Source organism: Strigops habroptila, chromosome 4 (assembly GCF_004027225.2).
Source record: "Strigops habroptila isolate Jane chromosome 4, bStrHab1.2.pri, whole genome shotgun sequence".
Lineage (NCBI taxonomy): Eukaryota > Metazoa > Chordata > Aves > Psittaciformes > Psittacidae > Strigops > Strigops habroptila.
Window position 1 is genome coordinate 68515378 of NC_046358.1, and position 12068 is coordinate 68527445.

The 12068-nt window shown below is 43.4% G+C and overlaps 1 protein-coding gene across 8 annotated transcripts in view; it reads right to left on the reverse strand.

Annotated features, from left to right (window-relative positions):
- Nucleotides 1-482: 482 nt before the first annotated feature.
- The window catches only part of TBC1D24 (TBC1 domain family member 24), a 29465-nt gene continuing 17879 nt past the window's right edge, over nucleotides 483-12068 (reverse strand). For all 8 annotated transcript variants that reach the window (XM_030484204.1, XM_030484207.1, XM_030484201.1 and 5 more), the window contains 5 exons: nucleotides 10286-10444; nucleotides 9248-9311; nucleotides 7088-7183; nucleotides 6272-6506; nucleotides 483-4752 (listed from right to left, as the gene is read on the reverse strand). In XM_030484204.1, the coding sequence (XP_030340064.1) occupies nucleotides 4598-4752; nucleotides 6272-6506; nucleotides 7088-7183; nucleotides 9248-9311; nucleotides 10286-10444 (709 nt within the window). In that variant the 3' untranslated portion in view covers nucleotides 483-4597. The remainder of the gene's footprint in view (nucleotides 4753-6271; nucleotides 6507-7087; nucleotides 7184-9247; nucleotides 9312-10285; nucleotides 10445-12068) is intronic.

A 12068-nucleotide genomic window follows, 5' to 3' on the forward strand; every position in this document is an offset into this window, starting at 1 on the left:
GCTGGTGGCCAGAAGACACCTCAAAGCTCCATTTCATAGAATCACAGAATCCCAGACTGGTTTGGGTTGGAAGGGACCTTAAAGCTCAGCCAGTTCCAACCCCCTGCCACGGGCAGGGACACCTTCCACTAGACCAGGTTGCTCCAAGCCCCATCCAACCTGGCCTTGAGCACTGCCAGGGATGGGGCATTTTCAACCCAGGCTGAGCTGGGGCTAAACATGCTCTTTGGTCCTACCAAAGGGATGAAGGCTCATTTCAGAATTTACCAATGTAAGTTTTTTTACAATCAGTTTGGTACCTCATCTTGGTGGAATCCTTGTGAGATCTCTTAAAACAGTCAGGAACTGTGTAATTGCTTCACTGCAGTGAGGAGTTCATGTGAGAGAACACATGCTCCAAGGTTTATGTCTCAGTCTCAACAAGCCTTTCGCTATGAGGTCTACAGGAAGTAAAATAACAGAATGAAGGAGAGTCAATAACCTCCACAGTCAAACACATTTTAATACAATCCAAGATTCTGCACAGTGACAAAAATACCACTGACATAGGGCAGCGATTCCAATGATAGGGTGGAAAACCATTTCAGCAGCACAACTCCACTCATCTAAAGACAAACATCACCCCAAATACTACGCACTCTCATCTCAACTACGAAGAGTCTGAAATTCATGTCAGGCAGAATGGCATCTCACCATAAACAGCCAGGTGCCCAGGCCTCCGATCTACCCAACAACCGCACTCCGGGTGCGGGTCGCAGGAGCCAGCCCTCAGTCCCCACTGGACGTAGCACCACTGTCTATGGTGGGCAAAGGAGATCACTCCCCATCAAAAATGAGGATGGATTTCCAAGGACAAAGTACACAATTTCAGTTCATGCACACCCCAGCAGTTGATCGATCTGCAAGTGCCGCCCGCCCATGGCTAAACACAGATATCGTTGGCATGAAGTTGAACTCTTTAAAGAACAGTGCTCCCGCCCCTCCAATTTGTGTTTAGTTATCTCCGCACAGAGGAGATGGGAGTTGCACCCTTGCCTTTGTTAACTGGCCTCTATTAACAGGAGGCTGACTAATGCTTCATCTCAAAAGGGAGCGTGTCAAAGCGCATGATCCGTAGGAATGACAGTTCGGGTGCAGTGATGAAGTCTGTCCAGCCTGGCTGAGAGCTGGGAATAGTCCTGTGGCCTGGAAACAGCTCAGATGCCATTTACAATAAATCAGAGTTTCTGGTTTTTTTCTGCCTTCAAGAGAACATTATAAAGCAAAAATGGCTTCTCAGGAAAGCAAATGTTCTCCTGCAGGAGCTGATGCTGTCACTGCTGCCAGCAGGACTACAAACAAGGATTACAAACCACATCAAGTTGTTCCCAGTTACAAGGTGACTAAAGCACTTCACTGGGGTACTTGAAATAACATGAACTTTCTGATAAGGTGCCCATTGTAGTCGTTGTCTTAAAAAACAGGCTGTGGTCTCCATCTCAAGAGTTCTGCATGTTACACAAATGCTTGGCTTAATTACCTGAACTTTGATATGCACTTGGTCAGCACAACTATTAACTACAGACAGAAAACAACTGGAAAGAAACTGCTGTTCCTCTAAGATGTTTCACAACCATAACAGGGATTTGCACATGAAAAGGAATATCCATTTTCACTGAACAGAAGGATTGTGTGAAGGTGACACAGCATCCTACAATTCCTCTTGCTAGAGGCATGTATTAAACCACGCATATTAGTGCTGCAGGATGCCTGCAGCAGGGAAGTGCTGTATCAAATTAAACCATCCCTGTGACATGTGCCTCACGACCGATATGAATCCTGGTATGAATCCCAACAGGCAGCAGGAGGAGGATCATCCATAAACCCTTTTACTCCCTGCTAGGATTTGCAAACTCATAGAGGTCACTGCTCAAACTGCTTTGGGCACAGCGTGTGCCTGAAGCACACCCAGAGAGACACGGTGTGGTAATGTCTTACTTTAGAATGAAGATTTACCTTTAAGACCCATGTGAAAGACTGGTTGGCTGTCTAGATAAGCTGCCAAAAAGGGCTCTTTTGTGGACCTTCGCTACCAAGGGGTCAGAAGTTGGACTGATCTGGCACGAGGGAAGCTGAGTTGAAGCCTGTGATTGACTTGTGAAAGACACCCGGGCCTCACTTGTTTTCAGTGCTGCTCCTTGGATCCTCACACTAATATCCTATGATGAATTTCTGAGCAACCAGGAGTTATTTTTGATTTTAAACACCCAAACCCCTGTGCATTAAGAACAGAGCAGGGAAAGGAACAGTGTTTCTCAGATATGGCCTAAGGCATGGTACAGCATTTGGGTTTCGCTGACATAGCTGCATCCTGCAGAGATGGGGAGAGAAAACTCCATCACCACTGCCAGCTGCAGGAGAGATTTTCCAGATAAAACCTATTCATTTGAAGTGCAACAATGAACTGCCACAAGTCTTGCCAACAGCCTGAGGGAATCCGACAACTTAACAAGCTGAAAATTAATGCTATTGTGTTTGGGGTTTTCAAGGGCACCTGAGACAAACTCCACAGAGAGGAGATACAGACAAAACTGAAACCCCACCTACATGGAAGAGAGCCCACTAAATGGGATACATTCTCTGCGCGATTCCTTGTGTCTGAGGAAGCTTGTGGGGTGCTAGCAAGTGCAAAGTGATACAACTAGCTTTGAAAATATAACAGAAGGCAACATCAGCCAGTATTTGTAAAAAGCCAGATACAACTGTTTGAGTTCTTCCCCATCAAAATACATTAAATATAACCGAATTATACCTTGCAGTTCAGTCAAACTTATGGTAAACCTCTGAAAACACAGCTGGACAGAACTCACCCAGCGGGAAAGAAAGAGAGGCCGAGTGCTGACTCAAACAGGGTGAAATAATCTAATTGCAAATACATGTGGTGCAAAAGACATCTTAAACTGTTGTAAGTGCACTCTAGTATTTCAAAGAGTTATTTTGACAAAAGTTTAAAATGGCATCTGAAGAAGAAAATCACATTTTTTGCCAAGTTTGTTCATGTGCTTCACAAAAGGCAACACTTTACCAAGACACTTGGTGTTTTCACTGATGGAAAGCTAAACAAGCCAACGCAAGACTCACGCCACCTCTCAGTGCTGACATGACCCTGTCCAGCCTCACTGAGATTTTATCACTATAAATGAAATTCAAGTAATCACATTTCCCCCACTCTAAAGCAATTTTTTAGGCTGAACTGCTGAAGACAAAAAAAAAGCCATTCCTCTTTCCCTTCATTTTACCTGTGGTGGTAGAACTTACTAGCAAATTACCCACTGAAGCTTTGAGAGCATCCTGCTGTATGCTCCAGGCTACCATCGATGTTTATGGACTTGTGCTTCGGGTGGGAGTTGTTCTACAGCAGATACCACAAGTTTTAGATGAAGACACAGGGCAGTTGCCTCCAGATATCCCATGCCCAAGGCATGCTTGAGAGAGCTGTATGAATTCTCAGGAATGAGCAAAAGCCTCTTTGCATCATCCAAATCCTGCCAGAACACTGCTGCCAAAAAAGTGTCACCTTTTTCAGGATCTCACCACTGGGAAGACTCATGATATGGAGAAACAGTGTCACCTAGAATTCTCCTGGGAAGCTTGTCCACTCCCAGAATAACATTACACAGAGGATTTCCCTCCCACCTCCCTTCATTTACTTGTGGGGAGAGCATTAAGCTTCTGTACCACAATGTCTAATTCCCCAAACATGTAGGGATATCAGCAGTTATTCTCAGATTTAAAGCTCCATCTCAGCTTCCAGGAAAGACGAAGAAAAGGAAGTTTCTGAGCACTCCATATATGCTCTGGCTTTCAGCTGCCTGGAACACTAGTCAGTCTGAAGTCATTATACTGATACGGAATAGGAATGTAAACAAAATCAAGCCTTTGAGATATGGTTACCCAGTCTGGATGCCTTTCTCAGAGGCAGATTCCACAAACAGATGCAACTGGAATGTGTCAAGGTTTCAGGTACAAGGAGAAGGACAATGAGCAATCATGGTTCTTATGGGAATTGAGGGCTTTCGGAACTAACGAAACGCTACTGATTTGTCTGCACAATCCCTGCTTATAGTAGGGCAATGATTTCATGAGCTACTGTTCTACATCAAATCTGAGGTCATCAATGTTCCCTGTGAGCAGACATTTGATATTACTGGCTCAAGCCAGGTACTGATGCTAGTGGCACACAGCTCTATAGCACACCTCAGCCAGCTCTGAGCCTCTGAGGAATTGCATCAAACTGCAAACCTATCCTGTGATTTGGACTTGTATCCACTTAGGATGGCTTGAAATAATTACATTTTCATTTTTACCTAATAAAAGGACCTGAATCCAGATCTTTAGAGGTAAAGAGCTGAGGAGTTAATCAATCAGATACATTACTTCACCTTGACCTGTCTTAAACAAAATAAGAGTAAACAACTAAGCCCTGCACTCAAGTGCACCACTTAGTAATTACTAAAAAACACTGAGCCCAGTAGCAATTGTGTTCTAACTTGGCTCCTGCATTAGAATTTGCCTTGGGAATCCTAGAACAACTGAAAAACTAGCTGATTAACAACAGTCAAGCATTCATGGTGTCCAAGAAGCCCCACACCTCCAAGAGAGAGATCTGGAAGGTTTCGGAGCACAACGGCTGGTTATTGAAGGTACTGCAGTGGCTGGTTCTTCCGTGGTTCAGATCTGCATCGAGGTACAGAGCCTGGCCGTCACCACCTCCTGCAAGGAGGCAAAGACAAGTGTAAGTGGGTCTCTGCGCTTCTTAGCATGCAAAACCGCTGTAACAAAAAAAGACTTAAGTGTTTCTCTCATGGGAACAACTGGAAGCCCTAAGTGATGCTTGCTTGCCATCTTCAGGTATAACAGGTATGATCCAATGCACAGCTTTTACATGACACTATCAGAACTGGATTTTTTTTTTTTAATCAAAGAAAGAAAAACAGTAATGCAAGTCAGTAAGAACAAGACTCCAATGCATCCGTTTCAGATTTGTTTTTCAGTGCTGGAGGATGTTGGAAGTTACCAACTGCGTATTTTCCCTCCAGTAAAGAAAAAACAAAGAATTCTGTTGGCAGACAAAAATCAAAACTGGGAGAAGAACATAATCAGTAAGTGATGGGCTTAGTCTTCTAAATTACTGTAAACCATGTCAGAGTTAAAAGCATTTTGATTATCTGTGGGTCAGTGTCAAAATTCAGTGAGAGATCGCGGTGGAGTGAAATAAATTTAGACAAAAATGTGTCAGGAAAACAAAAAGGAAGATTCCCCTATTGCTTATAGAGCAAGTGTCTAAGAATAGCTCCCAAAACCATCTGAAGAATCAAAGGGGTGGAAATTCTGGTCTACAGCTGGAATTGTGTACAACATTTGTCTCTACATATCTACTACCTAAGCCTGTATTTCTCTTATTACTACCAATAGTGTAACATATGGTAAATACAAGTGACTCTCACTTCTAGGGGGAAGTGTCCCTGCCCATGGCAGGGGGTTGAAACCACATAATAGGTCCCTCCCAATCCAACCCATTCAATGATTCTATGACTCTTATCTAAGGCTGATGGGAAGAGTTGGTGGGATATATGCTCAACAGTAAAGAACTCCAAAATATCTGTGACACATCACTAACAGCCATTTCTAATTCAGTTACACATGCACTGAAGCTCTTGTCATACTGGAGCAGCCCTTCTTATGGTTGATTAGAGCACGTGCTGCTAAATGGGAAATCAGCCCACACTTGATGTTAGAGGAGATCACTGGGCTAGGTGCTCTCCTAACAAGCGTCCAAGTACAGCTTTTTGGGAAAAGAACAACTATGATTTTATACCCGTTCCTTGTAAATCCCATTTAGGTGACCACATTACTAAGCAGGCTTTTGCCAAAGTCAGCAGCACCACAGATCCAATAAAGCTCCAGGAGAACGAACATGTTCTATAGTTTACCCCATGTTTCAAAAGCCTCAGGGCAAAGTAAGCTCCCCTTCAAGAACTATTTCTCATCATGAATTAGGCAGCATGAAGGTATGGCTCTGCCCAAAGCTGTGAGTTACTATCTTCCTCTGAAGTTCCTGATACGCAAGTTTTCCCACAGAAAATTTCTGTTGGGTAATAATACCAGGTTTTGGCCACTTTTATCTCTAACTGTAGTGATACTGAATTGCACATATGGTAAATACAGGTGAACTCTTGTATCTAAGGGAAGAGCTGGTAGGATATATGCTCAAATTCTTACACTGACTTACCTATAATGATGCATTCACTGCTGCCAGCCATGAACATGGAGGCTGTTTTGGAAGGCAACTTGAAGTGCCGAGCTGATAAGAAGGGAGAAAGGTGATCTGAGGAGTATGATGGGGCACTGCTGGAAGCGAGGGTGCTGGAGCTTGGTGAGGTGTGATTTTCTGTCTCTGACCCAGGCTTGGCCAGTTCTGGGTGTTTTATGATCACCCACTCGTAACGTTCCACTTCTGGCTTCAGCTGCATAAGGGCAGAGAAGAGCAACACTTTAGTTAGTGCACATGCACTACACAGAGAGCTCTGCGCAGCAAAGAACGCTCAAGCCCCTCAGACTCCACCCTCACAATTAGTAGTAAAGATTGGATCAAACTGGGATCCCTCATCCCTGGCAGCGTTCAAGGCCAGGGTTGCTTGGAGCAACCTGCTCTAGTGGAAGGTGTCTCTGCCCACATCAGGGGGTTGGAACTGGCTGAGCTTTAAGGTCCCTTCCAACCCAAACCAGTCTGGGATTCTATGAAACCGCCTTTTAGGCTAGATTTTTTTTCTTTCTTTATGCCTTTGCTTTTTAGGTGACTGAAGGAACAAGGCAGCGTTTTCTGAGCTACCTTATTACATCTTTTAAGAAACTATTCTGTGCAAGGGGAGAAAAAGGGTTACAGAAAACAGAGAAGATTTTCTCCTTCATGTTAAGAGTTCAGGAGACTTTGTAAACTAGGAAGGCATATAATCTAGCCTCGTCAAGTGGAAGGGAAATAAGAGTTACTCACACCATTACAGCGGCTCTGCTGTGCCACTGGGTAATTCGATGAAATTTTACTCACCCTAAACACAAAGCATTCCCCAGTTCCAAAGAAACTCAGTGTGCTCCCTCCTTGCCTGCGCTTGCTCCAGTCGGTGGACAGATAAGCACCACAGACCTAGTACAAACAGCTCGGTCAGGAGGCTTTCACTGAAGGAAAAAGTCTGTTAAAACCAACTGATGCCAATGTTTTAGAGTCCACAACTGAAGGTTTGATTTTAGCTTGATTTTCAAAACCTCTGTGTCAGTGGATTAAGGCAGCACAAGTATTTATATCTAAAGATAGATTTAAACTGCTTTAATCCACTGGTGGGTACCCTTAAATCCCAACAGTTTCATAAATTATTTCATATCTCTGAGGCCTTAAAGGAGAAATGATCCAACATAACCCAGGTACCAAATCACAAATGCCTCCATGTAAGGCCTGACTCTACTTCCTCATTTTGGTATCCAAAGCAACAGTATTGTCACAAATTACAGTATGAGCTGTTCTGCCTGAATATTTTCTGGTCATAAAAAGCAGTCTTGGTGGCTTTCTCCAAACTGGAGGTTATAACCAGCTTAGCTAAGTTGATGCTGAACTAGCTCAGATATTTAAAGCAGCCTATTCAGTCAGCATGGGGCTCACTAGCTTCCAATAAAGAAAAACAGCTTTGGAGGGCTGAGCTTTTCTGCGGTCTTTTGTTTGCACTAGAAGAATTTCTCGCTACCAGCAATAAGCATCATTGCCAAGTGGACACAGACCAAACAAGGAAGCTCTGAAAATGGGATTGAAAGCAACCCTGCAGCAGGGTTCTTTTCCAGAAACATTGGTTAAGCAGAATTGTTCTCAGGTACGTTTGCTGTTTAGCCCCCACCAGCATTACAAGCAGAGCTCCTAGGACAGAATTACTGAAGAGCAGGTTTTTCATATAGGAAAATCGTGTGCATAAACAAAAAGATGCCCAGAACTCTGTTTGATCTGAGATGCCTGAGCATGTGAGAGCTGGAAAATGAGAAGGCAAATTTTCTTCTTTCTAAAAATGTAACTATGGGCATATGAATAAAGGATGAATGTAACCCTTTGCAAAAAAAAAACCCAAAACTCACAAGCAAAACCACCACATTTTTCTTCTACTTTTGTTTGGAGTGTCTTTGGTTTTTTTAGGGGTAAGAAATGAACCATCCTATAAAACCCAGCACCACTTACAAGGCTGGACTTCTGACAGCTTCCAGGACAAGAAGCAAAACAATAAATTAATATTTTCCCCTTTTGTAAGTCACTGGCATGTCAGCGCAGGCCTGGGATGGCCAGAAACCACACATGGGCCTATGTAACCGCCCGGAGCATTAGCATTAGGTAGATGCAAGTAAGAGTAGAAATGGGCTTGTTTGATGGGCAGTGATCCTGCAGGAACATAAGCAGAAGTATAAGCCCAGAGGCTGCAATAAGAGCCTGAGATTACACACAGAACATGTGGAACTCAGGCACAGTGGTGCAAAAAACCAATGCTCATTTTAAGCAGGACCAGGCACCTTTTGGGAGGCTCTGGGAAGCTTTCTTGATTGATGCATTTTTGTTTTTTCAACAAGCATGAGATGAAGCTAATGTTTTACATTGTGTTGTCCAATACTATCACACACAGCAGAGCAGAGAACCAGCCCTCATTAGATAAGGCACTTGTGTGCACTTCTCCTCAGGTTCTCAGAGCTTTTGTGGTTTTTTTCAAACAAGAATAAGATGAAGCTAAAGCTTTTTTTTCCACATATGTAGTCCAGTATTATTCATACTATTTAAATGTGGCTACTTTCTCTCCTCATATCCTAGAGAAAATGAAAATATCTTCTATGAATCATGAGTTTCTTCACACAATTCCTCAGCCTCTCCCTCTGAATCTGCAATTAAGAGCCCGTCCAAGAGCAAAATGAGTTACTCTAGTCCATCATCCCACACTGCTTACAAGAACAGCTGAGCAAGACCTTGTTTACAAGATTTACCCATGAAAACATAATCCCATAATCCATAAATGGAACCATTTAAAACAGGCATTGTTAAAAAAAAACCCCAAACAACCCCCTCCCTTCCCCAAGTAATTTCAGGTCTCTTGCTTCTTCATTTTATTATTAACAGTGGTGTGTTGCAATATGGCATTAAATAAGTGCCTAAACCCTAAACGAATCAGTTGTCTTCCACCTCACTCACCTCTTTTGCTGTGGTCTTGATGAGGAGAAGAGTTGGTTCATGTCCCTCACTATGAGAATAGAACCTGAAATGCAGAGTACGTGAAAATGAGCACTCAACTACCACCACCTGCAGCTCTGCTCTTCCTTAAGGTCAGGCACCTCCTCCTCCTCCAGCTGATGGCATGGCAAGAAAGCCACCTGAAAACTAAGCATGTTCCTGCAAATGCTTTCTACAGTCCATTGTAAATATGAGTTGAGTGTAAACAAGTATTATCAAGCAGTTCTCCTCTACTCTGTTCTCTGTACAGTTGTTTATGCCTCTTGCAGAATAACTTGAAGACCAGCTATCACAACAGGGGCATTTCACAGCATTTTGAGTGAAGACAACCTAAAGAAAGTTGTGTCCTGAGGACTGATGGCTGTGTCTGAAGAGCTTTCGGCTTTCATAGAAAATAATTATGATGTGTTCTCTTTGCTTGCTTCTGATTTTTCTCATAGGCACATGGGGCTGGCACAGCAGACCACTCCCCACCTCGGCACCTTGACTGCAGATGTCAAAGTCGTTATTAGGAGCTATAGGGTTATAGTCTTCTGTGTCAAGTGGAAGGAGAACTCACATCTAAGTTTATCCCCCCTTAAAAATAATAACAATCTGATTAATTGGTAGAGGAATCACCAGTTCCATTTCCCTTATTCTTTGGATCAGTTGCGGTTATCTATCAAAAGAGCCTGCAGAGCAGCTGCTGAATTAAACCATTCGTACCCAGTGGGGAATGAACCAGTCTCAGACCAGCACATTCTGTGAACTGATGGAGTTTCGACTTTTCCAACTGGTCCTGGACAGTTTAAAATGGCTTGCTATGGCCTGGCATATGAAGTACTTTGGTCAAATGCTGTAGCCAACAGGAGGAATTTGTCACATTTACTTTCCATCTCAAATAATATTCACTAGATCAAGTTCTGATGAGGCATGACCTTTTTGTCAATCCGCTGAACAGTTCCCCTGTTGCTCTTTTTTGCCGTATAGCACAGAAGAATAGGAAAGGTTTTTCCTTACCTGCTCAGACTATAGCCATGTTGCGAAGTGGTGAAAAGCAAGAGGGGCTGGCAAAGTGCAAACCGCTCCGGGATCCACGACCAGATATCTCGCATCTCCTTCACGCTGACAATTTCAGACTTGAAGTTCTCAGCATGAACTGCTAAATGCACATTCTGCCTGAGAAATACAACACAAAACATTGAGAAGCAATGATTTATCAACAAAACAAGTGTCAAACTACTGAACAGTGACATGCAAAGACATGTTACACTAAGTGAATGCTACACGAACACTAAAATGTTCACTACAGTGAACACTGGAAGACCCTAGTAGATATGCTGTTGTTCAAAGCTCCAGCCCATGGGATTAGAAGGCCATAACCTAGTGAAGATAATAAACTACTGCAGTTTAACATAATCCTCAAAAGGTAGTGATCTGGCCTTAATGAAATATCTGGAGCATTTCCTCTGTATGACAGCTGTGGCCTGCACCTTTATATATAGAGGATATAGAACCCCAGACTGGTTTGGAAGGGACCTTAAAGCTCACCCAGGTCCAACCCCCTGCCACGGGCAGGGACACCTGCCACTAGACCAGGTTGCTCCAAGCCCCGTCCAACCTGGCCTTAAACACTGCCAGGGATGGGGCAGTCACGGCTGCTCTGGGCAAGGCCCAGAGCTCCACCTGTGCCAGTGCCTCAGCACCCTCACAGGGAAGAACTTCTTCCTAAGATCTCATCTCAGTCTCCCCTCTGTCAGGCTAAAGCCATTCCCCCTTGTCCTGCCCCTATGGGTCCTTGTAAGAAGTTCACAATGGTGAACCCAGAAAGCAAACCCCACCCTGACCTAAGGGGTCCAATACAATTGTAAGAACTGCTTCATGCTTATTATTACTTGAAAGTAATAATACTACCAATCACCATCGTCATTTCAACCAGCCTTCATTTCTCAGATTAAATAAGCACAGACCCAGAGCCTGGGGATTACACCAGTGTTACTGCAGCCACGGCTGACGTTAAAGACATTTAAAATGCAGGAGTGACAGCCAAGTACAAGTGTAAGTGACACAGGAACTTACACAAGACACTAAAATACTGGGCAGCCGTTAGTTACAAGAAGCTTTAGGCAGCTTGCTCTGCATGCAGGGATTCAGTTGCAAGTATCTTCCAGTTTTTTGAGTTTTTTTGAAAATCACACAATCCTTTCGTCTCAGTTTCACAGAGCATAGAGAGGATCTCAATGCTACATATCTGCACGTATCTGAATTGCTTAGCTAACTCCCTAAAACATATAAACCATATGGGTTTTTTTATCTTTCTTGTCTATAGTACCAAGAAATCAGCAGCATCTGCACTGCTCTTTACAGTGGTTCTTGCTTGGTGCTGCTTTAGTGTCAGCATTGCTAGTGAAATGCCTCCTTAGGTTACTCAGAAAAAAAACCCCAAACAATAAAATGACTGCTTTCTCTAGCAAAATGAACCAAACCACTGCTTGCATTGCTGCCCTGTGTTATTTACTTAGCAAGGAACTTCTGTGGACACCTATTTAAGCAAGCTGCAACTACTAATGGATTTTAAAACTTGTATTATCACTAACTAGGACATTATTTCTGCTTTTAAATACAGCAAGCTGAAGCCCGGGGGAGATCAACTGAACAAAGTATGAGTCAAGAATTGAACTCACATCTTCAGAATCTTACTTTAAGTCTCAGCCCTCATGGTCCTGTCTGCTCTGCAGTGAAAGGCTGGGGGCTCTAAGGAACAGAGCTGAGAAACAAAGCCTTGGTTTCCATTCATCAGGAA